We start from the raw sequence: 27,928 nt of genomic DNA, 5'->3' as shown, positions 1-27,928 counted from the left end.
ATGCCAAGTATTTAAAATCCTTTTTTTTGTTTGTTTTTTTGTTTTATAGTTACTCTGCTAATACATCTGTAGCCTACTGGGGGCCTCCTGATATTTCCAATTGCTCAAGTAAGTGAGGGATTTTTCTTCAGTTCTCAAAGGCAGAGTGAAATGACCTCAGGCTTCATGGTTTTCATCACCTTGGGTCATGTTCTTCTGCTCTGTGATACCATTGTAATGTTAAAAGCGAAGCAAATGATGGCTTCATTTACTTAAGGCAGAAGATATTCTTTGTTCTCCTTCTGACTTTCTGTTCCATCCATTCTATGGGAGATTAAACATAATAAGAAAATTTTGGAGAAGACAATATATAAATTGAGATTTGGGTCAGTGTTTTATAGTTTTGTATTTTTTTTTTTTTTTAAGCAGCAAATATACACTGATTTAGTGATCCTGGGGCATCTCTCTTAGAACTCTATGTGACTGTTGGGCCCTCCAGGTTATGTACTTATGTTGCTAACAGGCACAGTGTTTGTTGTCTTACCTAAAGAGAGAAGTTAGTTTCTGTTTGTATAGAAATCCTTTTGTGTCCTGTGACAGTTGTGATAAGGGATACACACAGGAAACCTATTTGCTACTTTAATATAAAGTAAAATATCATACTATGGTTTGAATTCTTAGAAATGCTCAAAATACATGGGTAAAACTGTATGTTGTTTCTTCTGCTATTTTTTAGGGGAAGCAAATGAAGTTGCCAATCAGATTTTAAATTTAACCAGTGATGGGCAGACATTAAACTCAGCCAATATTACCAGCATCGTAGAACAGGTCAAAAGGATTGTAAATAAAGAGGAAAACATTGATATAACACTTGGTTCAACTTTAATGAATATATTTTCTAATATCCTAACCAGCCCAGACAGTGACTTGCTTGAGTCTTCTTCTGAGTAAGTTTGTCTTTTTTTTTTTTTTTAACTTCCGTAGAGTAAAATTTATTGGCTACATGTGTTGTTATGTTTCTCACAGATCTAAATGCTTGCAGAATTTAAATCTCTAGAAGATCTATTGATGTTTCCCAAGATCATTCATGAAATGAACTTCAAAGTTCTGAAGTTTTGAAAAAATAATTTACAAATTGAATAGGATTATCTATTCGATTAGATAATATAAGTAGTCCCAGAAAGATGTAATTGCTATTCATTTTTCATCTGAAAAATGTTAACTGGTGTTAATTCAAAAGGAGCTGTGGGAGCTAATTGGAGCTGCAGCTGCCGTCTTACATCACAGCCACAGCAATGCCGGATCTAATCCGTATCTGAGACCTACACCACAGCTCACAGCAATGCTGGATGCTTAACCTGCTGAGTGAGGCCAGGGATCAAACCCATATCCTCATGCCTACCAGTAGGGTTCATTACTGCTGAGCCACATTGGGAGCTCCTGTGACACTTCCTTTGCTTACAAAGGAGACACTTAGGAAACATTTAGTTCATCTTATAGGCATAATAACTTGGTCACTGTAGGTCACTATCCTATGGATTGTGACACAGAACTGTGACAGCTTTGTGACTGTTGTACTACCTTTTTTTTTTTTGGCACCCCCACAGCATGTGGAAGTTCCCAGGCCAGGGATTGAACTTACACCATGGCAGCAGCCCAAGTCACAGCAGGGACAATGCGCAGTCTTTAAGCCACTGAGCCACAGAGGAACTCCCAATGACTGCTGTACCTCTGAAATGAAACTGCCTAGGGCGGGGTGTAATACAGTTATTTTTACACACTTCAGTTTCTATCCAGTTGTTTCATTTAATATGTTAGTATTAAGATATTTAATTTTTTTCTTTCTCTTTCCTTCCTTTTAGCAAAATTTCTTTCATGAAAATTTTGTATTTCTTAAAATGTATTTTCTAACTTACCTTATGCACATAACAATTATGGACCTTTTTTTTACAGGGTCTTGCTGTTAAAAAACTACTTTTATCATATCATTTCCTTTGATTCTACTCAGTAATAAAGTAGGAAAGGTATTTTTCATATGAGGAAACAAACGCTAAAAAATAGATGAAAAAACAGTATTTGTTTAGGATGACTTAATTGTTGCTTTTCCTTCAAGCCTATGTTTCTCTTAAGGATGTGTTTATCTCTATGTATCTCTATTCTGTGTTTTAACAGATGTTACTGTGGTTGCGGTAATTTTGTGGGTATTCGTGTTAAGATCAAAAAATTTAAAGACAATTTTATTTGGTTTGTATTTGCCCTTCAGTAAATCACATGTGTGCAAGTACCTACAATGTGTTACTTAACAGTGATATTGTCATTTATTCAGAGCTTTAAAAACGATTGATGAATTGGCCTTCAAGATAGACCTCAGTAGCACATCACATGTAAATATCACAACTCGGAATCTGGCTCTTGGTGTTTCATCCCTGTCCCCAGAAACCAATGAAATTTCAAATTTTAGCATCGGTCTTCCAAGCAATAATGAATCCTACTTCCAGGTAATGAGCCAGTGGTTTCTTTTATTAATTAGGCAAAAATCTCTTATCCTCTACTGGTTGCCACAGCAAAGGGATCGTGGCTTCAGGGATGGCAGGCAGGTCCAAAGGCTGACCAAGGTTAAAAGCAGCAGTAGCCATAAAATATGTGGACACAGAGAGGAGGTATTCTTCCAGCTTACCTTCTACAGGAGGTGATGGTGGAACTAAGTGTTAAACTATGAGAGAGTATACCAGCCTCTTGAGAGTGGGGTAAGGGAGAAGTTCATTGGGAAAAAAAACCTTTACTGAAGTCCCAAAGGTGGGAAGATACATGGTGTATTATCTTTGCCATTGGGTCTTAGACTACGTTATAATCCCCTGGAGGATCTTTTTTTTTTTTTTTTTTGCGGGGGGTGGGGGTGGGGTGGGGGGGTATCTTCTTAGGGCCACACCCATGGCATATGGAATTCCCAGGCTATGGGTCAAATTGGAGCTGTAGTTTCTGGCCTGCGCCACAGCCACAGTAACGCAGGATCTGAGCCATGTCTGCAAGCTACACCACAGCTCATGGCAATGCTGGATCCTTAATCCACTGAGCGAGGCCAGGGATCGAACCTACGTCCTCATGGATACTAGCCAGGTTTGTTACCGCTGAGCCAGGACAGGAACTCCCTCACCTGAAGGATTTATCAAAACAGATTGCTGGGTCCTATCCCCAGAGATTCTAATTTAATAGGTCCTCCACAATTTGCAGGTATTGCTAATACTGCCTAGTCTGAGGGTCATACTTTGAGAAGCAGTGATGTAGAAGGCTAAGAATGGCAGACGATGATAAGGCTGAACAAGAAAGGTGGGGCCAGATCCCTGGAGAGCCGCTTTGACCTGTTCATATGACACTTGAGCACATAACTTTCAGTTCCTACTGTGTGCTAGGCAGTGTTCGCCATGTGGGCAAATGAAATGATAGGAACATCATCCTTGACATGGGAGAACAGACACACAAGGGGCATGTAATGCGTCTTAACTGTGGCGACAAACCAAGATTGAGTATTAAAAAATCTGGATATAAGGAAGAAGTTTTTTTCTACTTTGGATGGGGGGCTTTTTTGGATAACTCTGTTTCACATTTTTAAGAGTAAAAACACAGTCAGCCTCAGTCTCATACCAAATCCATTTGCAGGAAAACACTTTGGCCTGATCTGTGGGTTCAGGAAAAATGATACCCAAGAATGTTCATAAAACTTCAGCTGCTTCCTCTATGCAGATATACTCTTTCCCAGAAATCAAAGTAACTCCTGGCTTTTTTTTTTTTTTTTTTTTTTTGGTGGTGGTGGTTATTTTTTCACAATGTGTTTTGGGAAAAGCTCAAAATCTATTAAGTGTAAATCTAATGCTTATACTTGAAAATGTCCACTGATTTATAAATTTCTCAGTTTGCTGTGAAAACAGCAAAACAGTGCATTTCCTGTTTTGCCACATTTGCAAAATTTGAGAAGTTTTTCCCAAATTTATAAAATTTGAGAAGTTTTTCCCAAATTTATAAAATTTGAGATCCAGGCCTTTATTGAAAGGGACTCAGCCTCAAGGGCAGTGACTGCTGTGGAGGTAGAGGGGCGCTCTGGTCCTGGTTGAGTTGATGCTGACACTTGTGCTGTGCAGTAATTACTTCAATTTAAATGTGATAACTCCACCAGTCTCTCTGTGTATGTGACAGATGGATTTTGAAAGTGGACAAATGGATCCATTGGCTTCCGTAATTTTGCCTCCAAACTTACTTGAGAACTTAAGTGAGGAAGATTCTGTATTAGTTAAAAGAGCACAATTTACTTTCTTCAATAAAACCGGACTTTTCCAGGTAAGTGTTGAGTAAGTTACTATTTTTAATCGCAAATTATTTTCTTGCTCAAAAGAAAAATATATCAAGAAGAATAGAAAAACTACTGTATTTTCCACAATGAAAAATTTTAACATAACTATTTATTTTATTTCAGATAATTATATCCTTATTAATAGGATATTTCACATTTTAAAATAAATCATATCACATTGACTTACATGATACAATTAGTGAAGTTATTATTTACTGTTTCTTTTAAGTGTTTTATGTTCTCTAGCAGTTTAGATCATCAGAGTTAAAGAAATTGTGTGCCAAAAGAAAAGTTTTTTGTTTTGTTTTTTTAATTCAGAGGGAAGCACTGTTTACATAATGAGTAGCATTCTTGGCTTTAATCAGTTTTCCCATTAGTATTTCAAATGGCCTTTGGCCTTCCCACATCCCCCGGAGTAGGGTGGCATTGTGCTGAGCACATATTGTCATTTTTATTGGCATCATTTCTAGATACTAGAAAGTCCACTGCCAGCAAACACTGGTGACCTCTGGTTGCCTTTGAAAGTGCAACTCATTTTGAGCAGTTGCACTGAGCCCTTTCAATAAAAGTTATCTATTAAATTTAAGATGCCTGTATATATCAAACAATGTGACCTATGTCAGAGAAGACAGGACAGCAAGTTTCAAAGCCAGTGGAAATGTTTTTAATAGACCTGTCATGTTTATATGTCATGTTTAGAGGAAGGGCAGAGATGGCTACAGAGAAGTTAAAGGAGGTCATGGAATCATTTACAGTAATTAACTCAAACATTTTACAGTTTTTATCAGCAAATGTTTTAAGAGCACTGCTAAATAAAACATCTGATTAAGAACATAATTCCATACAATTATTCTGAAGGATTTAATAACTATGAACAATGCAGTAGGTGTTAGAGGATGTGAGTGGTGGGGGAGGGAGGGGGTCCATTGAGAGGAGAGATTGCCCCAGAGGGAAGAGTTGGGAAAAGCCTTGGTGTTATAAGAATCCCTCACTGTTTCCTTTTGACTTTTGTCTTCTCCGCACAATCATTTTCTTCTCCTTTGTCATCTCTCATTCAGCAGTGTTATTAAGAAACATATTTTAGGTTTTTAAAGTCAATTTATAGCCGAATGAAACAAATTTAAGGGTTCTATGGTACTCCCCTCACACAGGGAACAAAACCAGAGTATTTTTAAAGGAAAGGTAGGGTGTCCCCAAGCAATAGAGAAAGACCACACAAAAGAAATAAAAAGCATTATTCTAGATGAAAAGAGCTATGTAGCATTTAAGAAATCCTGCCATTATTCCAAAACAAATGGTTCATAATCTGTGACAGAGAAATGCAAGAGGTTCGAGAGGAAACCCAAAGGGAAGGAAAAAGTGTTGGTGATCTTGCTGGAAAGACAGTCTATTGGTCCCACTCATTTTGCAGCACAGATTCACTGATTTGATTTCCTGACGACCTTATCTCTGAAGTGGAAGCTACTGATGCTGGCAAGTGTACAATCAGAGATAGTAGCAGTTCTGATGGGCTTTAATCCAGCTGAATTACATTTAGGTTTAAGTTAGTAAAGACTTCCGACTGTTGTCACGGACATGAAGGATGAATTGATTTTTATTTTTCATACCATATTTCCTTGGTACTTCTCTAAAGGAAAATAACTTCATGTATTTTTTAGAGGAGGGAAATGATCTAATTGTTTCGCAGCTTTTTATGAGTTTATATTATTTGTGGGTTTGCATTGTTTCAGATGTTAACTGGCTGGCATCAGTCAGAACAATTAAGAATGTTTTATGAACATCACCTTGCAGCGCTGGCTTATAATGTTCCCTGGACATATTTATTATAGTAAAGAAATGGCACAGCTCTTTCAAGAAAGCTAGCAATTAGGTCATGTAAACAGGATGTTCAATAACTGAAGGTCTTAAGTGTAAAAAGTGCTGACAGTTTGCTTATTTTTGAGCACCAAAATAATATAAAAGAGTGTGCTTTTGACTAATACACAATTTTATTTTCTTTAAAAGGATGTAGAAACCAAGAAAGGCACCTTAGTGAGTTACGTGATGGCATGCAGTATTGGAAACATTACCATCCGGGATCTGAAGGATCCTGTTCGAATTAAAATCAAACATACAACAACTCAGGTAAGGAAACACTACAAATGGCCATGGAACAGAGGCAGACTACTTCAGACAATTCGGGACTTTTTTTTTTTTTTTTTTTTTTTTAACATGCTTAGAAGGAGGAGTTCCTGTCATGGTTCAGTGGTTAATGAACCCGACTAGTATCCATGAGGACACGGGTTCGATCCCTGGCTTTTTTCAGTGGGTTAAGGATCTGGCGTTGCCGTGAGCTGTGGTATCCGTCACAGATGAGGCATGGATCTGGCATTGCTGTGGCTGTGGTGTAGGCCAACAGCTTCAGCTCTGATTCGACCCCTAGCCTGGAAACCTCCATATGCCGTGGGTATGACCCTAAAAAAGACAAAAGACAAAAACAAACAAAAAAAACAAACATGCTTAGAAAGATCTGGTATTTTTTTTTTACTTGAAGGGGACAATTTTCCACAAAAAGGGGGGCCAGCTAGCCAGGTAGTGCTGTCATGTCACCATAAATGGTGGCAGAGGGACTTAGATGAGATGGGGGGGATTAGTCTTATCTAGGACCCAATTATCTGCAAAAGAATAACAGCAAAGGAAAGAGCCACTATTTTAAAGAAACAACGTATAATTCAGTTAAATTAGATGCAGACTCATTGCATAATTGTGTCATTAAAGATTTGGGTTGTCTTTTTAAAGTCAAAGATTACAGAAACTGGGAAAGCAGAATGGAAATAGGAGAAAGAGTTGACATTTTTTGAGAGGTTGGCAGTTGTCTAAAATCTTGGCAAATCTTGCTCTCTTTTTCTTTCTTTTGCTTCATTACCCTTGCTATCATCTGTTTATTTGATAAAATCATGTGGGGGTTCTTATTGTCTCAGGTGGCCCAGCCACAGTTTTTCACTGTTTTATAGAGGGTCTCAGTCGTGATTCTACCACTAGGCAGGAAGGCGGGCAGGAAGTGAGCTGGCTGATAAGGACTAAGACTTGGACTGAAGTCATCTGAGAATTAGCTCTGCTTTGTCACGGAACCCTCTGAGACCTCCCTGTTCTACCCTTTGGCCTCTTTTGTTTCAGCTCCTTCCATAAAGAATGTTTTAGGAGTTTCTGTCATGGCGCAGTGGAAACGAATCCGACGAGGAACCAACCATGAGGTTGTTGGTTCGATCCCTGGCCTCACTCAGTGGGTTAAGGATCTGGCCTTGCCATGAGCTCTGGTGTAGGTCTGCAGACACAGCTCAGATCTGGCGTTGCTGTGGCTGTGGCGTAGGTCAGCAGCTATAGCTCTGATTAGACCCCTAGCCTGGGAACCTCCATATGCCACAGGTGCAGCCCTTAGACAAAAGACCAAAAAAAGTAAATAAAAAAAGTTTTAAATGTGGTATATGATATACATAACATAAAAGTTACCAGTTTAGCCATTTTAAATGTACAGTTCTGTGGCATTAAGTACATTTACATTGTTCTACAACCATTACTGCATCCCTCTCCAGAACGTCTTCGTCTTCCCCAACTGAAACTATGTTCCCATGAAGTGCTAACTCCTGTTCCCCTCTCTCCCAGCCCCTGGAAACCACCATTCTGTTCTGTCTCCATGAATTTGACTGCTCTGGTATCTCATATAAATGGAATCATATAGTACTTACTTTTTTGTGACTGGCTTATATTTCTTAATATGATACCTTTGAGGTTCATCCATATTGTGGCATGTGTCAGAATTTTCTGTGTTTTTAAGTCTGGATCATATGCCATTGTGCATGTGCGTGCATGCACACACACACACACACACACACACACACACACACTTTTTATTTACCCATTCATTCATTGATGGCCCCTTGGTTGCTTTCCACCTTTTGGCCAGAGTGAATAATGCTGCTGAGAGCAAGGGTGTCATGAGAAAATCCGTTTGAGTCCCTGCTTTGAATTCTTTGGGACATATACTTAGAGAGGAAGGAGAATTTGGAAGAGGAAGTGAAATTTGAGTGTAAAGAGCTTTGCTAAATGCTGAGAATTGCATTTTATGATGAGACATAATTAGTAACCTGCAGATAAGTGGGCAGCATGATTCCTCTGTGGTTATAGCTGATTTCCATTTGAAGTCTGTGACAGCAGACCCCCTAAACTGCCTGCTGTTCTTAGGTTCTATTGCCCTGACTAATGATGATCTATTTCTTTGTGAAAACCTTAGCATCTTTATTCTTTTCCCATATTCAAATCGTATGGTTTTTCATTTATTTTGAACACCATTTCACATGTTTATTCTTATGTTAATATAGGCAGTGCTTCATCCCATCTGTGCCTTCTGGGATCTGAACAAAAACGGTAGGTTTTAAAATACTCACTATCTTAATAACAACTAAATTCTTAAACATCGTTAGACCCCCTCATTGCCTTTAATTCTGTCCCAAATCAGAGTGAGTCACAATGTAAGTCTGATGGCAACTGAGCTGCAAAATTTGGTTTAGGTTGCTTGGGAAGTGAAGTGAATTCTAATTTCTGTAACTTTTTATTCTTTGCAAGAAGAAATAGGCAGACTTTAAACAAACCACCTCTGATTTCAGTTATTTGTAAAATACAGCATACATTTTTATTTCCACTTTTAGATAAATGCCAATATACATTTGGTCACATTTTTCTGGGATGCTTCCGAAGAGATTATTTGATGTGCACAAGGCATACAATTTCAAATCCAGCTTCCAGACCACAGATTATGGGTGGAAATCCTACTAGAGGACTGTAACTATAGGAATGGTTATGAACTGGCTCGAAAATGACATTTGACAGTCAAGAGAGAAAGGCAGGATGGAGGGATAAATCACTAAAGTGTGGAGGTAACTTCAAGGGAAGGACAAGCCACAAAACCTCTCACCTCTGCCCCTTAATGTCACCTTCCCTTGAGGGCCCCCCAGTGGGAATATGGTGGTTAAACAAACCAGCACCAGTGCAGGCTGCTCCTCAGAAGCATAGTCTGAAGGTGTCTACAAGCCTTTTATTTTTATTTGTATTATTTTTCTTAATGTCAAGACATTCTTTTTCCCTCAAAACCTCTTTTTGTGTACTCCTTATCTCAGCTGGAAAGTTTTTTGTTGTTTGGTTGCTTTCTAGTTGAATTTTTGTGAATATCCTGATTTGCTAACTACATAGTTCAAAATGGTATCACTTTGTGGTCTTAAAATATTTTTCAAATATATGAGTTGCTTGTATTCCATATCATACCATGGAAGTCAGGTAAGATGTGTTTAAGGCATTTGCAATAAGCTGTTACTGAGCATGACTGCTGTGTACATAGTAGCATGTTCCAAGGAAGTGGTCCTTTGTTCTCATGTCTTCACAGAGACAGAGATTGACCTGAAGAGGAAAAAATGTATTCCTCTTTAGAGACTTTGCTAGTATGTAACAATTTGAAAGGGGATTTTCTTCTTTTTTTTTTTAGGGCCACACCCTCGGCATATGGAAAGTCCCAGGTTAGGGGTCAAATCTGAGCCTCATCTGCAACCTATGCCTGCAGCTGTGGCAAGACTGGATCCTTAACCCACAGGGCAGGGCCAGGGATCGAACCTGCATCCTCATGGATACTAGTCAGGTTCCTTACCGATGAGCCACAACAAGAACCCCAGGGATATTCTTTTTATGGAAGTTGATCTTAAAACGCATTAAATAAATAATATATAAATTCATATATTAATATATTTATGTTAAAATATTTTAAATAACATATCAATTCATATATTAATATATATTTATACATAAAATATCTAATACTTATTTAAATATATTTCTATTATATATAGAAATTAAATTTATTTAAATAACTACATTTAATATTATTAAATAAATATATTTCTATAGACATAATTAATACGTTTATATTAAATAAGCAAAATAGATGTTACAATATATTAAGAATTTTTAAGTGGGACTTTTGTGGACCCCCATCAGCACTGCAGTAGAACATTGTTGAAAACTGCTGCCTAGATCATCTGTAACTGCCCACCCAGCACATTCTATGATTCCAGGCATCAAAGTTATTCTAAATGTTGGTAGCTTTCACAGCAGTATCCCTTTTAAGACAACCACAAGGCAGAAGAGACTGAGGCATATTTCCCCAAAGAGGAGCTCATCCAGGATAGTGAAGGTCCAGGATAGCGAAGGCCCTGATGTGCTGTTGTTTTCACCCTGTTTGTTGACTTCCTCCTACAGAAGGTTCGGGATTTTGGAACACATCAGGATGTGACGCACACAGAGATTCAGACGCAAACCAGACGATCTGCCTGTGTAACCACCTCACACACTTTGGCGTTCTCATGGTAAGGGAAGAACTTCCACACTCATTTCGAAGTAATGTAATTTTGGAAAGCATGCTTCTTTTATGAGTCAGCCTTTTTAGATTATGTGTTTTGGGGATTTTTTCCCTGATAATTTTCATCTGTACTCAGAATCTTGATTCTTAATGAAGAATCTCATTAACAGAGATCATTTATTAAAAATACGCAAAATAAGGATGGAGATGAACCCTACTTTTTTTTCTCATAGCATTCACATAAACAGTCCCCAACACAAGAAAATCATGGTGAGACCCTGGAATTAAGAGAGAAACACAGTAAGGGAGACAGAGAGGGAGGGAGGGAGAGACAGAAACATTAAAGAGGAAGAAAATGTTGGGATTTACTAACATGGAAGGGAGTTGTGAAAAGTTTCATCAAAAATTATCTTTCTTATATTATCACTGAGTGTGTTTGAATGTTACTTTGTACCCGGTACTGTGCCTGGTGATCAGCTGTGACCAAATGACTGCAGCCCCTATAGAGATCACAGCCTGTTAAGACAGACTAGTGACAAGGACAGCAAGGAGTCTTCAGGCCTGCAAGAGGGATGATGGCTGTGACACTTCTCTCATATCATTCTTTTTTTTTTTTTTTTTTTTTTTTTTTGTCTTTTTGTCTTTTCTAGGGCTGCTCCTGCAGCATGTGGAGGTTCCCAGGCTAGGGGTCTAATCGGAGCTGTAGCCTCTGGCCTACACCACAGCCACAGCAACACCAGATCCGAGCCGTGTCTGCGACCTACACCACAGCTCACGGCAACGCCAGATCCTTAACCCACTGAGCAAGGCCAGGGATCAAACCCGAAACCTCATCGTTTCTAATTGGATTCATTAACTACTGAGCCACGACGGGACCTCCTCTCTCATATTATTCTTTCCTTCCTTTCTTCCTGCTCTCTTTCCCCTGGCCCTGGTTTTACTTCATTAGCCAATGTATCCAATAGTTTTAAGCAAAAATTGCATTGCATCGATAGATTTTTTTCCGCCCTTCAAATTTTCAAGAGCCACCTTACAACCAGCACCTTGGGTGAATTCATCCACAGACTTATACTCTTACCTTATGATCTGATATAGTTGTGTCTTTGCAGGCACTTTTCTGTTGCGAAGTACGCCCTCCAGATCATAACAGAGCCATTGGTTCTGTATATTTTCCATAAAGGGATCAAACCACATTTGGTTTTTAGTGGAAGATGGGAGTAAGGTGTGCTGAGGCAATAAAGCTTTTGGAACTCAAATCACAGCCATCGGGTTATGTTTATCCCATCCCTGAAACCTTACACCTACTTCCTGTGGGGCTGGGAGGAAGCAGTGAGGAACCCTGCAATGTGGTGTTTGGCTCGTGCATCTACTTGGCCTGTGTAAATGGCCATTGTCCCATCACAACCCTGCAAGTTATCATTTCCCTGACAACGCAGTACTTAAATCTCTGAGGGATAAGACCAAGTTATTTAAAAAGATGACAATCATAGAGAACTTTTTAACACTCCCCAAGTATTAATGTTTTTGTTTACTGCCAGACCGTGAAAATGAACAATTAAACTGTAGCATGTTTTCCCTAAATAATTTTTTACAAACCCTCAGTTTTCTTCCATATTCTCTTTTTTCAAAAAATTACAGCATCATTCTTTCATAAAACACTTATTTTGCATCATGACTCATTTAGGTATATAAGCTTTAGCTTAATTCATTGAATTATTTCAACTGTAAGTGTGTGTGAGTGTGTGTACGTAGCATGATTGTGTGTAAGTCTAATATTAGATAAGTAGATAACGGTAACACAGTTCACTCTTCAGAGATGATTATACATAACCAAAGTTTGGCTTCCTATTACTTTGAATGGTTACTGTATTCAAACAGTGTTTAAATGAGATTATAAATCTGTAATTATACATTATTTTTCTATTGCCATTGATTAAATAATTTGTTTTACATGTATATGGATATATATTCTTTTAGTGCTGTCTTTTCATTTTTCACTGTTTATAAACTTCTAGAAGAAAAACTTTTCAGGATTTATCTTTTCTGGCAATATGTCCATAGCCTTTCAGCTTTTCTGGACCACCAAAACGTTGTTAAGAGTCTTAATATAGGAGTTCCTGCTGTGGCTCAGTGGGTTACAAATCCAACCAGTATCCATGAGGATGTAGGTTCAATCCCTAGCCTTGCTCAGTGAGTTAGGGATTCAGCATTGCCTTGAGCTGTGGTGTAGGTTGCAGATGCAGCTCAGATCCCACATTGTTGTGGCTGTGGTGTAGGCCAACAGCTGCAGCTCTAATTTGACCCCTAGCCTGGGAACTTCTGTATGCTGCAGGTGCAGCCCTAAAAAGCAAAAAAAAAAAAAAAAAAGTTTTAATATCCAAACTCTTTATTCACTTGTTTAACATATTCTCAGAGTCTACTTTGCCCTGTGACACATTCACCATATGAGAAATTAAAAAACATTCTCCAGATTCATAATTATATTTTCTCATCTACAAATGTATGAAGAATTTCATGTCCTTTGCTACATTTCTTTATAGATTTTTCGTATTTTTAACAGTACATTCTCATGTTGGCTAGTTCAGAGGAACAAATATTTTTATATTCTTTCTCTAAAAGTAAAAAACAGCATGAGACGTGTGTAAATGTGTAAGCATAATACAATATTAGTTTATTAAATTACATTTTATTTTATTTATTTTTTAATGTATTTTTTTGGCCACACTCGTGGCATGTGGAAGTTCCCGGGCCAGGGATCAAACCTGGGCCACAGCAGTGCTACTGAAGCCATTGTAGGGACAATGCTGGATCCTTCACCCATTGCACCACAAGGGAAGTCCTTAGTTTACACTTTAAACTGTGGCTTTAATTATGATTTTCAAGTCTACTACCTTTTCTAGATGGTAGTGATAGGTTTTTCAAGTGGTAATGACAAGTTCTTTGGAGGGTCTCACGATATTTCTCCGGCCTGGTCAAATCCTGGAGTAACCAATGCGTTGGTGAAGTAGCCAACCTGTGAGTCAAGTAGCACTGACTTGAACCCCATCCTGTGTGCCCTGGGAGTGTTGGGATGTGTCCATGTCCTCCCAGGGTTTTGAGGGATTCCTGGCAGAGGAGGATAGGAAAGTCCTCTCCGACGCTGAGTCCCTGTGTATGCTGAATTCCATCACTCTGTACATTTCGTGGCCTGACAATGGTACTGTTACCTGTTCTTACTGCAACAGCCAGACCTGGAGCTGAGTCCCGTTTCATGATTTCACATGCATATACGCACATGCAAATGCCACTTACTGCAGGTCTTTGTGTGAATGGCAGTTTTACTGACATTTTGGTGAAAATTAACATTATAGAATGAAAAACGTATTAATGCAAACTCCCCCCCCCCCCCGTAATTTAAGACCTAAAAGTTTAAACCAGGTATTCTTTTTGGAATAGGTCCCTTCTCCAAGAAGGCTCCGTTTTCAAACGTCTGTATAAAATGCATGTGCCTTTCTTCTCCAACCAAGATTGAGTGGTTGATGTTAACTCAAGATTTATCCCTACCCTAATTCTCCATTTAAGGAAGAAAAGAAAGATTCTCTTACCAGGCTTGGACTTTGCAAGTCTGCCTCTGTCTGCATGGTAAAATTAAAATTAAGGCTTCATATTCACATGCTAGAAAATGTTGACTTGTTTCCACTCACGACAACCCCTAAAACTTTTAAGCGGCACCCTTTCAGGTCTATTGGTATCAAACAATTGTAACCCCCCAAATTCTTAGTGGCTTCACATTTATGGAAAAAAAAAAAAAAAAAAAAAGCCACCACAGCCAAAACATACCAATCTTTGAAATGACCACAGTAAGCACCTCAGCACAACTGTCTGAACTGGGCAGCCATGCGCCAGCACCACCCTCTGGCTGTCTCTGGCTGAGCCCCTCCCCACCAAGGAAATAACCCAGAGCCCACCTGAGAGCTTGGCCAGTGGGCCACGGTGTTCTCCAAATACTTGTGTCCCCAGCTCTGCAAATGATAGGAAAGTGTCTGGTCATTTATTATGCAAGGCAGTGGGTCTCCAGTTTTCATTGGGGGACCCAGTGGTTTTGGTTTCAAGTTATACTGGTATACAAAGACCTTGGGTAACAGGGTAATGATTATAAAAAAAAAAAAAAAGCTAAAAAACTATGTATAGAAGTTCCCATTGTGATGCAGTAGAAACGAACCTGAATAGTATCCATGAGGATGCAGGTTTGATTCCTAGCCTCGCTCAGGGTTAAGGATCTGGCATTGCTCTGAGGTGTGATGCAGGTTACAGACACTCCTTGAATCCCACATTGCTGTGGCTGTGGTGTGGACTGGCAGCTACAGCTGTGATTCGACCCTTATCCTAGGAACTTCCATATGCTGTGGGTGTGGCCCTAAAAAGAAAAACAAAACAAAACAAACAAAAAAACCCCCCAAAACCAAAACGATATGCAACTCTCAATGCTGCATTTTTGTTTCATGAAGTGATCCACAAGAGCACAATAAATGGAAGTTTCAGTACAGGCATCCCTCAGCGATGTTTTTGTGGGTTCAGTTCCAGACCACTGCAATAAAGCAAATCTCAAGATAGCATGAGTCACACGAATTTGGGGGTTTCCCAGTGCATATAAAAGTTATGTTTATACCATACTGTAGTCTACTAAGTGTGCAAAACAATGTAGATACCTTAATTAAAGATATTTTATTGCTAAGAAGTGCTAACCATCATATGAACTTCAGTGGTAACATCAAAGATCACTGATCACCTGTCACTGAAACAAATATAATTAATGAAAAAGTTTGAAATATTGCAAGAATTACCCACATGTGACAGACAGACCCAAAGTAGCAAACACTATTGGAAAAATGGTTCAACTCAGTTGTCTCAAACCTTCAATTTATAAAAACAGGCAGTGTCTGCGAAGTGCAGTAGAGTAAGGCGTGCCTGTATTGATTTACACCACTGTTTTTAGCCCCTGAGATTGAACTGGGATTCTAAGTGTTATCAGTGGACTTTCTGATGAAAGAAAACACTCCCTCATGGAAACAGAATCTGACAGCTGCTTCTCTTGTTTGTGGTAGGACCTTCAAGGAACCGCCTCACAGTTGGATGCAAAAAACACTAAAGTTCTCACCTTCATCACCTATATTGGTTGCGGAATATCTGCTATTTTTTCAGCAGCTACTCTCCTGACATATGTTGCTTTTGAGTAAGTATTTTTTCTACCTGCCAAATCCACTGCTGCCTGTCCCAAAATATGAATAAGAGAATCACCTCGGCTTTTAAAAACATCTGTCCACTTTGTGAATCATGTAGGGTGGTTCACTTTTAATGTTCGGCTTTCTCATAAGATTCATTGTGCAACATGAATTTTGTAGCTGTAGAATCTTAATTTACAGTTTCTGTGTTGTTATAGGTACTGTGCTGATAAAATGTATTTAAGCCTGCTAGAGATGATTAGCATTTAAGTAAATAATTGTATGAAGTGTCTTTTGCATGGTAAAACATGAAAACATGTGCTTCACAAATATTATAAAATTGGTTTTGAAACAGGAAGTTTTTTTTAAATAGCATTCTTACCTTGTTAAAAATCAATAAACTTTAACAAAATTTGGGGAAATTGTGTTTTTTTAAATATCATTTTTTATAAATCTAGAATTTTTACTGGATTGAAAAAAATCAATCTGTGAAACCAACTGGAAATTTTGGAAACAGTTTTGAAATAAAATTATTGTTTTAAAACAATCTTTGTCATTTACCAAATAACCATGTATGTTTAGCCCTTCTCCTAGGGGAACCATGTTATAAAGATGGTGCTGCCTATTGCAGAGCTGTGTAAGATACCAATTTACTGCCTGTGCTTAAAAGATTTAGTTACAAGATTCTTTTCATATATATATATATATATATATATATATATATTTTTTTTTTTTTTTTTTTTTTTTTTTTTTTTTGGCTTTTTAGGGCCACACCTGTGGCATATGTATGGAGGTTCCCAGGCTGGGGGTCTAATCAGAGCTGTAGTTTCTGGCCACAGCCACAGCCATGCCAGATCTGAGCTGCATCTGCAACCTACACCACAGCTCATGGCAGCACCGGATCCTTAACCCACTGAGCGAGGCCAGGGATAGAACCCGCAACCTCATGGTTCCTAGTCGGATTTGTTTCTGCTGCGCCATGATGGGAACGCCAACATATATCCTTCTTTTTGCCTTTTTTAGAAAATTGCGAAGGGATTATCCCTCCAAAATCTTGATGAACCTGAGTACAGCCCTGCTGTTCCTAAATCTCATCTTCCTCCTGGATGGCTGGATCACCTCGTTTCACGTGGGTGGGCTCTGCACCGCCGTGGCAGCCCTGCTGCATTTCTTCCTTCTGGCAACCTTTACCTGGATGGGGCTGGAAGCGATTCACATGTACATCGCTCTGGTTAAAGTTTTTAACACTTACATTCGCCGATATATACTGAAATTCTGCATTGTTGGCTGGGGTAAGCCTCCTCAATTTTGTTTTATCTTTTTCCGTTATGGAAATCCCTAGCTTCTCCTAGGAAGATCCTGTCTGGAAAGAATAACACTGCCAAAAGAAACTTCCCAATTGTGAATGATGTGGACCTGATATACACAGCCTAAGAAAGGGGCTTCCTCAGAATGGTGTTTTTAAAAACTATTCACCAGTCCTCACTAAGGTCAGGAGTAAAGGAAAAAAAAAAAAAAAAAAACCCTAACTCCTGAGTCACCACAAACTTATTTCCTGTGTCCAGAGCCAGCCCACCCAAGTCTGAAGAAGCAGCTGGCGGACAGTGGTGCATTTCCATTATATTTCAAAATATAAAGGCCAGCTCATACTTCTAACTCTACTCACCCCTAGACACATGCCCATGTCTTGAAAACATGAGCAAGAAAGTTATTTTTGTGTGTGCAACCAGAATACTGACCGAATTCTTGCTTTGAACTTCTTAACATGATTCCTCAACCAAACACAGATAGCTGTATTAGCCTCCTTGAGATCTTTTATTTTGGTCTTTTTTTGTTTTATAGGGCCACACCCATGGCATGTGGAGGTTCCCAGGCTAGGGATCTAATCGGTGCTATAGCTACCGGCCTACGCCAGAGCCACAGCAATGTGGTATCCAGGCTGCGTCTGCAACCTACATACACCACATCTCGTGGCAATGCCGGATCCTTAACCCACTGAGCGAGGCCAGGGATCTTTGAGATCTTCTAATTGGGCTTCTGCTTCATCTGGGTTTCGTATCAGGCTAGGCATTTAGAGCTTTCTCACAAATCTCTTTTTCAGGTGGCAGTGTAGAAACGAGACGTTTCCAAAGTGTTCAGCAGCACCCTAGGAGGCAGTGAAAGCACCTTTCAGAATTCAGGTGGTGTAGCATTGCCTCACTGAAATATGCATGGAAATATTCTATTGATTCTCTCCAGGGAGGACTATAAAGACTTTCCGCCCCCACTGTTCTCCACCACCCACCCCCCACTTTTTCTAAAGACTTGTCTTTCTGCAGAAGGGGCAAAATAAAGCCGCAGTACCTTCCTCCCTGAACTCTGGCAGTCTAACAGGTGTCATAATGAAACCCCATTTTCTGGTGCTGCATTCAGTGTAAATCAGGTTCAGTATTTTAGTGGGTACCAGTAAGCGAACAGAATGTTTAAATATCTGCCATTTAAGAGTAGGTTTGGATCGTTTCCAGTTAGAGTTGGAGATTTCACACCAAAAAAGGGGGTTTTATTGTTTTTAACCAAGTCACCAGTTTTAAGAAATTTGATTCTATGATATGGAGTGTTTTCTTTCTTTTTTTTCCCCCCTTGCCATTATTGATCTTATAAAACAGCCTCAGATACTTCAGAAAGGTTGTTTTTGTCCTGGTTTTGTTGTAACAGGTCTGCCTGCCTTAGTTGTGTCCATTGTTCTAGCGAGCAGAAACCAAAATGAAGTCTATGGAAAAGAGAGTTATGGAAAAGAACAAGGTGATGAATTGTAAGTAATAAAAGCTTTCTGGGAATTTAATTGTGATGAGTGTATATCCTTTGTTCCTTGAGGTTTGGTGTAAGTTGCCATGCCAATAGTAGGCTTGTTATTTTGGAAGGTTGAAGTGTATTTGCCTGTCTTTGCAAAGATCTCTGCTGTACCACAGATGAATTCATTTGACTGCTCTGAACTGTTTGAGCTGCTTTTCCATGTTAACATTGCACTCTCTCAGCTGGGGGAGTTCAGAAGAAGTCTAAGGTACTGTCTTCTAGACCCATTCATCCTATTTGAGGAGATTCTGCAACACTCCCACCCCATTAAACCACACACATCTTCAAACGAGTTAAATAGCTGTATCAGATGGTGAATGATTCAGTGCCCAGTATGAGTGTTATGTGGAAATGGAGGAAATGGAGAAGTTAGTGAGTTCTTGAATAATTTGGAAAATTCCCTTCATACTGTGAGATTATTGAGCCAAGATTTTTTTTTTTTTTTTTTGTCCTTTTGCCTTTTCCAGAGCCACTCCCGCGGCATATGGAGGTTCCCAGGCTAGGGGTCGAATTGGAGCTGTAGCCGCTGGCCTACGCCAGAGACACAGCAACGCAGGATCTGAGCCTCGTCTACGACCTATACCATAGCCCACGGCAACGCCGGATCCTTGACCCACTGAGCAAGGGCAGGGATCGAACCCACAACCTCACGGGTCCTAGTCGGATTCGTTAACCACTGCACCACGATGGGAACTCCAAGGCCAAGATTTTTAAACCAGTCCATCGTGGTAGTTCTCTCATATTTTATCTAGCATATAGTAGGTACTCAATAAATATTTGTTGACTGAGTGAATTACTGAATGAGAAAGAGCTTACTCCTGACTATGATGTCACATTTCTGTGTACATTTCATGGATAGATAACACTTACGTCCAGTCAGTATCTGGTCATGTTCCGTTCTCTATGGCCCTCCCTTTTATATTTCCAAGGTAGCACTCATAATAACCCCACAAGAACTAGCAGAGAATAAAGGATCCAGGTCAAGATTTTCAGATTCTAGGGGACCTTCCATATGGAAAGAAAGATCAGCTTCAGGGACAAGCAGTATCATTTTGGAGATCTTTATAATAAGACATATTAAACGTGGAAGTCACTGCATAAACTCTAAATAAGGAAATTTTAAAAGGTTGTAAGTCAACTCTTGCAGTTCTTTAAAGTACCATTTAGTAAACTGTTATGCCATCAGCAACTCTCATAAATTGAACATTTACTGTAATACCAGGAATCGTGTTCGGTTATAAGTTTCAAAGATGCTCAAGATAGCTTTTGCCTTTGTGGGGTCATGTACCACCATGAAAGACACAACCTAAAATGATGACCATTTACATTATAATTTTAAGATTAATTTAGTTGTCTCAAATAATTCGTCTAATTTTTTTTTTTTTTTTTTTTTTTTTTTTTTTGGTACCTGAGAACCAAAGTATTACATAGGTAATGGGGAATCTGCAAATTGAAGTGTTTTAATTTTATCCTTAGTGCCCTTTAAAATTACTTTCATCTGTTTTCTCATCTGTATCATTCTGAATATAAAGTGTATCCTTCCTTATCTCATAAGGATGTTCTGAGTGATGTAACCTTTTTGTGTATAAGAAATGTCAGCATAGGAATATCAGAGTTCTACAACAGGGTCTAGCCTCAAATATACCAATTATATTAATAAGAGTTATTTTGTCTTCAGTAATAGAATTCACAATTGCCTGTTTTTTTTTGTTTTGTTTTGTTTTGTTTTTGTTTTTTTGTTTTTATGGTCACACCTGCAGCACATGGACGTTCCCGGGCCTGGGACTGAATCCGAGCCACAGCTGTGGCCTGAACCACTGCGCCATGGTGGGACCTCCAATGTGTGTTTTAAATAAGTAGGAATTTACTCTTCTCACATGGCAAGAAACTTGAAAGAAGGCAACAACTGGCATTAATTCTGTGGCGAAAATGTCAGGGCCAGCAACTTTGCAGCAGTCTTGGCCTTTCCTTCCTCGATATAAGATGATTATTGCAGCTGCAGAGCTTGTGTTAGTGTGTGAAGCAGAAAGAAGGAAGAAGGGTTGAGCTGAGTCTGTCAAGAATTGCTTGACTCAGTTTAATCCATCAAGAACAGCTCTCTCAAAAATCCCTTGGCAGACTCTGCTTCCCTATCACTTTGCAGAACAATGTCCAATCTCTTAAATACAAAAGAGATTGAGAAAATTTCCCATTCTTGGAGCGCAGGCTCATAAGAGAAAGGGGGTGAGACATGATTTTGGGTGAGCCAGTCAAGGGTGTCTTCATGCCAAGCCAGAGTTCAAGAAGCCACCTTGTTTTCTTAATTGTTGACCAAATAACTAGGTCTTAAGATGATGACTATCCAAAACAAAGAAAAATAAATTATGTAAAGATTGAGGAAGAAACTGAGGCCCAAGAAAATGAAATGACTTTCTAAAGGCATCTGAGAAAGGCTTAGCTGTGAAATCTACAAAAGCCCAAAGTGAGCCAGGAGAAGTCTAGGTAAACAGGGCACAATGATAACTTTATTATCGCTTTTCCTTTAAGCTGTTGGATTCAGGATCCAGTCGTATTCTATGTGTCCTGTGCGGGGTATTTTGGAGTCATGTTTTTCCTGAATGTCGCCATGTTCATTGTGGTGATGGTGCAGATCTGCGGGAGGAACGGCAAGAGAAGCAGCCGGACGCTGCGTGAGGAGGTTTTAAGGAACCTGCGAAGTGTGGTCAGTCTGACGTTCCTACTGGGCATGACGTGGGGATTTGCTTTCTTTGCCTGGGGACCGTTGACTGTCCCTTTCACATACCTCTTCTGCATCTTCAACTCATTACAAGGTAGGATAAATGGTACCCAGACCATTTTACCATATTTGCAAATAGCTTCCTGGTTGGACAGACACCATGCTAAGTTTCTACATCACTCTTCCAAGCACTGAGCACAGTTCCAAGTACAGGGTGGATACTTGTGAAGAAGGTCTTAAATGGAAAAAAGAGGTGAAATGTCAGTTTATTTATTTGTTCTCAGTGATATATCTCAAGCACCTAGAACAGTGCTTGAAAGATAGTAGGTGCTCAATTGTAGTGTGTGTGTGTGTGTGTGTGTGTGTGTGTGTGTGTGTGTGTGTATATGGCATATATATGAGCTATCTCTATATATATATGTTGCATGCATATATATATATGCATGACTGAATATGGGCAGGGAGGTGCCCAACAGGAAGAGTAAAAGGAGGCACAGATAACTTTTGCTTTTCTTCATTGTTTTTCTGATTGTTGGAGCTCTTCGTGGAACCATATGGGTATGTTTTTCATGGCCAGAAAAATCTTTAGACTCTGTGCAGGGCAGGGCAATTAACTCTAATTCCTTGGCCCCTTGGATTTCAAAATAAATAGCAATAGAATCAGAAAAGCTTATATTTTCATGAGTTATGGCAGTTAGTTCAACAGTGTAACAAATGGCTTGCTCTGTTCAGAAATACAAGACTTTTCTCAAGAGACTTACTGTCATGCTTCTGAGTCCGTAATATACACCCTAATGTAACCTAGGATGAATTTAACGTTTAAGCTTAAGTGAATGTAAAATATTTTTTGAAAATTCAGTAGCATTGTATAAGACATTGGATATACTCTGTGTTGATAAAACTCCCTAATGTTGGAAGCACCATGAGGCCTGTCTCCAACAGGAATGAGGTGACAACGTTTGGAATCTTTTTGAGCAGGACAGTGCTACTGGGTTACCTGTTGCTACTGGTCACCCACTTGGAGGTGTTCGGGGAAGGAAGAGCTGACTAAAGCTAAACAAATCTGAGCTGGGTTTGAAAATATAGTGGAAATCATTTCTCACCAGGTGAGATGCCTAGGTAGGTGCTCCCAACAGGTGTGTCATAAGAAAAGTCCACATCTGGAGTTCCCGTCGTGGTGCAGTGGTTAACGAATCCGACTAGGAACCATGAGGTTGCGGGTTCGGTCCCTGCCCTTGCTCAGTGGGTTAACGATCTGGCGTTGCCGTGAGCTGTGGTGTAGGTTGCAGACGTGGCTCGGATCCTGCGTTGCTGTGGCTCTGGCGTAGGCCGGTGGCTACAGCTCCGATTGGACCCCTAGCCTGGGAACCTCCATATGCTGCGGGAGCGGCCCAAGAAATAGCAACAACAACAACAACAACAATAACAACAACAACAACAACAACAACAAAAAAAAAGACAAAAGAAAAGTCCACATTTACCTGCAGGGGAGCATTTACAGCTTTGTATCATACATATCTGCTTTGCTTATCCCCTTAGGTTTTCCACTAGCTCATGAGCCCTATCAGAAAAATCTGTCACTTAGTAGATGCTCAACATTATATGTTAATAAATAATGATTGTTGGATGAAGAAAGGGAGCAGCCTTGGTGATGGCCTAAATTTAATCTGAGAGTCTGCTGGCATAAATATGCATTAATTAGATGAACAAATTTTATTCAGATTTATTCTTCCATAACAGAGGAATTATGTGGGTTGATTATCTTTAGCAAATAAAATAATAACCCTCAAGTGTACCTCCAGAAGTTGGAAACTGAATAGGTAGCATATGAATACAGCTTCACTGGGATCCAGCTTTGCAAAGTGATTTTTCCTCTATTTAATCTCTTCTATAATATGCACCATAAAAATGCCTAGACAAATATTGACAAAAGTGTCCATTAACATCAGAAAATTCCATGGTTTTATATTTCAGGATTGTACATGAAAGGCACATTAATCTGCCAGCCCAACCTTGTTTTTGCTTTTAGAATTTCCTGGCAGTTTCAGTAACCTTCAACAGTTACAGTTGTCTGTTCAGCTCTGTTTCCATTAATGAGAGTTGGGATGTTTTAGTTTTCCCCAGCATAGGTCTCCTCAGGAGGGAAAAATGTTGTAAAACATCATCAAGTTAGTGTTCTTCATAAATCATTGACTTTTAAGGCTGATTTTAAATGATAGAAATTCAGAACAGATTTTCTGAATTAAATATTAAAAACACCTCCTAAAAAGGAAATTTAAATTAAAAGGCAATGATACAGAGCACACGAGTCTACCACCAATTCCTTACTGGCCAGGCTTATATGAAAACTTCTTAGGACACTATGGAAAGTCATTTAATGGTTTTTATTTGCATCATTTTCAGAAACTTCCATGAGAAGTTTGGCTATAGTTAAAAGTATATGCTTTATTTAAAGAAGTGTGTAGAAATTAGACATTTAAAGAACCAATTTGGTGAATGCATGATGAACTCAGGCAAACTATGCTGTGTTGTCCTCCTTCTGATATTCTTTATTCCAGCAGAAAAACTTGACTTGGTTCCTTTGCCTTGTGGAGCTCATATTCTATTAGGAGAGAGACTGATATTAATCAAATACATCTCCATATAAATGTACATGGTGGTGTTGAGAGCACATGACAGAAGACATGTCTAAGTTGAAATCTGTATTTTTTTTTTTTGTATTTTCTAGGGCGGAACCCGAGGCATATGGAGGTTCCCAGGCTAGGGGTCTAATTGGAGCTGTAGCTGCCAGCCTATGCCAGAGCCACAGCAACACAGTATCCGAGCCATGTCTGCAACCTACACCACAGCTCATGGCAATACCAGATCCTTAACCCACTGAGCAAGGCCAGGGATTGAACCCGCAACCACATGGTTCCTAGTCGGATTCATTAACCACTGAGCCACGACACGCACTCCTGAAATCTGAAGAATCAACAGGAATTAACTAGATGAAAGGCAGAGTAGGAATAGGAGAAAAACTAGTTCAGGTAGAGGGTACTTTATGTGCCAAAAATTTTCCATAATGGGTTGTTATAGCATATACTCAAGGAATTAAAAGGAAGATCATATAAACTGAGAACCAAGAAAGAGCAGGACAGTAACAGAGCAATGGGTGTGGTATAGAAGGGAGATAGGACTAGACCAGAAGTCACTTATTTTGATCTTTCTAAGGGCAGTCTTTGAAAGGTTTTAGGCCCGTGGACTGATAGGATCAGATGTACATTTTGTAAGATGAAGCCAGACGTAATGTGGAGAATGGGTTAGAGCAGCCCAGTAGTGTCTGTAGATGAGAGGCTATTGCAATGGTCTGGGTGAAACAAGATCAAATGGTGTTTTAGACTATGGTGGGCAATGGGGAGCAGAACTGAGAGAAATTTAGGACATATGCTACTGTAAGACACTCATCATTGGTTTGGTCATTAAAATCTTATTTTTCTCCAGTGATAAGGGGAAGAAGACTTTGTGTTAATGCAATGTTATAGTTCATTGAAACCTGTCATTATAAGACTTAGCAGTAGCCAAAATTTTAGGATGTAATACAATATTCTGAAACCTAAAACTGTGCCAAAATGCATTTCAATTTTTTCAGCTATACCTTATAGTTGAGTATCTAAAAATCATAAAGTTCACAAGTCACCCTATAGTGTTAAAAAATCAGGGCATGTGGGGACAGAGTGTTTGAACTGGATCTACAGTGATGTCAGGTCATGTATATCAGAGGAGTGGCTTCTGCTAGCAGATTTCACTTTTGTGTATGTCTTTAAAAATTTGATTCAATGATGTTAAAAATCCATTTTATCTTTCAGGATAGTATATCTAAAAATATATGTAAAAATGTGTGTGTGTGTACAAACATATATACATATATGTTTATGTCAGTAATCACATATATGTGTGTAGATTATATATTAAAATTGTATATAAGTATTTTTATTTTAGATGTTTTATTTTTGTTTATTTTATATATATATATATATATATATTTCTTTTTTGGCCACCCCTCAGCATATGGAGTTCCCTAGCCAGGGATCAGATCTAAGCCACAGATGGTGGCCTACACCATAGCTGTGGCAATGCTGGATCCTTTAATGCACTGCCAGGCAGGGGATCGAACCTGCCTTTTTTTTTTTGCTTTTTAGGGCTGCATCCATGGCATATGGAGGTTCCCAGACTAAGGGTCAAATCGGAGCTACAGCTGCCAGCCTACGCCACAGCCACACCAGATCTGAGCCATGTCTGCAACCTACATCATAGCTCACAGCAAGGCCAGATCCTTAACCCACTAAGCGAGGCCAGGGATCGAACCCACAACCTCATACTTCCTAGTTGGATTCGTTTCTGCTGCGCCACAACGGGAACTCCCAATATATATTTTTATATACACTTATAACTGTCCAATTTAATTGCAAAATTCATATTAAATGGATATAATAAAATTATCCTCTGTATGGCTCTAACTAAAATTTTACCGGAGTTCCCGTCATGGCTCAGTGGTTAACAACTCCGACTAGGAACCATGAGGTTGCGGGTTCGATTCCTGACCTTGCTCAGTGGGTTAACGATCCGGCATTGCCAGTGAGCTGTGGTGTAGGTTGCAGACGTGGCTCGGATCCCGCGTTGCTGTGGCTCTGGCGTAGGCCGGTGGCTACAGCTTCGATTCGACCCCTAGCCTGGGAACCTCCATATGCCACGGGAGCGGCCCTGGAAAAGGCAAAAAGACAAAAAAAAAAAAAAAAAAAAAAAAAAAATTACCTACTTGAATAAACAAATGAAGTCACTTGAATCCAGGCTAAAACCAAATTTATTATTTTCTAATTTTCCACAGTATATTGCTTTGTTCTTTTTTCTTACCTACTTCATTTGATTAAGTTATATATTAATCATTTCATTGAACTTTTTATTCTAAGATGAAAAGATAAATACACCTTCTCTTAACACAGTGCAATTATGTCTAGCTCCTTTTGCTTTTCTGCTGCTTTCCTAGGATAAAACTGGCAAATCATTGTATGAGGAATTTTAATTTCGTCTAAAGATTACAATTTGAGAAAATTATATGTTGTAGAAATTACTATTCAAAAAAGAACAGGTATTTGACAAAAATACGTCATAATTTACATTACTGAAAATATTCTTTTGTACGTCAAGAAAAATAATATAATTCCTTCTAAAGAAGTAAAAGGCAGTTCTTTGGTTGCTGAGACGATCTTGGCCAGAGTCCTCTTGGGCCTCTGTAGCCCTTGGTGATACCCATGTACTTACAGGATTGATTTATTCCTCTGAGAGGCAGCCTGTACACTGCTGCCTGTTATATAAATGACGAACAGTGTCTTAGACTGTATATTTTTTTCATTACTATATAAAAGTACTTGACACTGTCAGTTAAATTAACCTTCTCCAATATATAAGGATATTTAATTCTCCTGACAGGTTCTTCAGGATCTCATTCCATACCAAGAACTTAATCTTCAACTTTTCCTTTTTCATGCATATGAAACATTAATGATGAATAGTCTTGGGCCTAAGCAGCCCGTCATCTGGTCTGTACGTATATATATGACAGCATAATATGGTGCAACATATGGTTCTGCAAACAGAAGCTGCTGTAGGCCACACGGAAGGGGATTATCAGTCTACTCAGATCAGTTTTCCGTTAATTAGTTTTGTAACATTAAGATAGTGTAGCATTAAGATACCCAGAGCAACAGAAGTAACTTTTATTTGCATAGTGCATTGTGGTGTACAAAGCACTTTCACATGACATCTGTGATCTAATATGATTCTGGTGGCAAATCTGAAAAGTAGTATCCAAGAAAGAGGTATCCTTTCCAATTTATAGATGAAAGTCACTGACTTTCCCAAGATCAGTTTGAATCCGACAGTGTAATATTTATAACATAGGGTCCATGAAAACCGAAAAGCACATCATTAAGTGACAGAGCATGAGAAAAGAATTAAACAATTTACTGTCCTTTCAGCTTTTTTATTTCAAAGTTCTAGGAAGTGACTCTTGATGTCCATTTTTAAAAGACTGTTAGTGGAGCTCCCATTGTGGTGCAGTAGAAACAAATCCGGCTAGTATCCAAGAGAATACGGATTCGATCCCTGTCGTTGCTCAGTGGGTTGGGGATCTGGCGTTGCTGAGAGCTATGGTGTCGGTTGAAGACGCCTTTCTTCCTCCTGCCTTTCTGTGGCTGTGGCATAGAGCAGCTCTAGCTCTGATTCAACCCCTAGCAGCTCTAAAAAGCAAAAAAAAAAAAAAAAAAAAAAAACTGTTAGTATACATATGATTAATGAATAAATGGAAATTTACTTTCTTAGCAAGGATCATTTATAGGAATGCATTTATGATTATTATTTTAACCTTATTGGTAAACTAAGAAAATTAAATAAAATTATGAGTTAGGGGCCTCCTGACAGTTAAGCTGGCCCAT

At 39.0% G+C, this 27,928-nt stretch overlaps 1 protein-coding gene across 22 annotated transcripts in view; it reads left to right on the top strand.

Annotated features, from left to right (window-relative positions):
- ADGRG6 (adhesion G protein-coupled receptor G6) overlaps positions 1-27,928 on the top strand; it is a 139,025-nt gene that overhangs the window by 96,643 nt on the left and 14,454 nt on the right. For all 22 annotated transcript variants that reach the window (XM_021087216.2, XM_021087261.2, XM_021087180.2 and 19 more), the window contains 11 exons: positions 50-108; positions 716-926; positions 2,306-2,477; positions 4,171-4,311; positions 6,329-6,448; positions 8,683-8,728; positions 10,607-10,713; positions 15,791-15,918; positions 16,931-17,199; positions 18,602-18,698; positions 21,266-21,549. In XM_021087216.2, the coding sequence (XP_020942875.2) occupies positions 50-108; positions 716-926; positions 2,306-2,477; positions 4,171-4,311; positions 6,329-6,448; positions 8,683-8,728; positions 10,607-10,713; positions 15,791-15,918; positions 16,931-17,199; positions 18,602-18,698; positions 21,266-21,549 (1,634 nt within the window). The remainder of the gene's footprint in view (positions 1-49; positions 109-715; positions 927-2,305; positions 2,478-4,170; positions 4,312-6,328; positions 6,449-8,682; positions 8,729-10,606; positions 10,714-15,790; positions 15,919-16,930; positions 17,200-18,601; positions 18,699-21,265; positions 21,550-27,928) is intronic.

This window comes from Sus scrofa, chromosome 1, assembly GCF_054392235.1.
Source record: "Sus scrofa isolate SSC_HxYL_T2T_F1_AM1 chromosome 1, Sscrofa_HxYL_maternal_Yorkshire_Landrace_v2.0, whole genome shotgun sequence".
Taxonomy (NCBI): domain Eukaryota; kingdom Metazoa; phylum Chordata; class Mammalia; order Artiodactyla; family Suidae; genus Sus; species Sus scrofa.
This window is presented reverse-complemented; position numbering and strand designations above follow the sequence as displayed.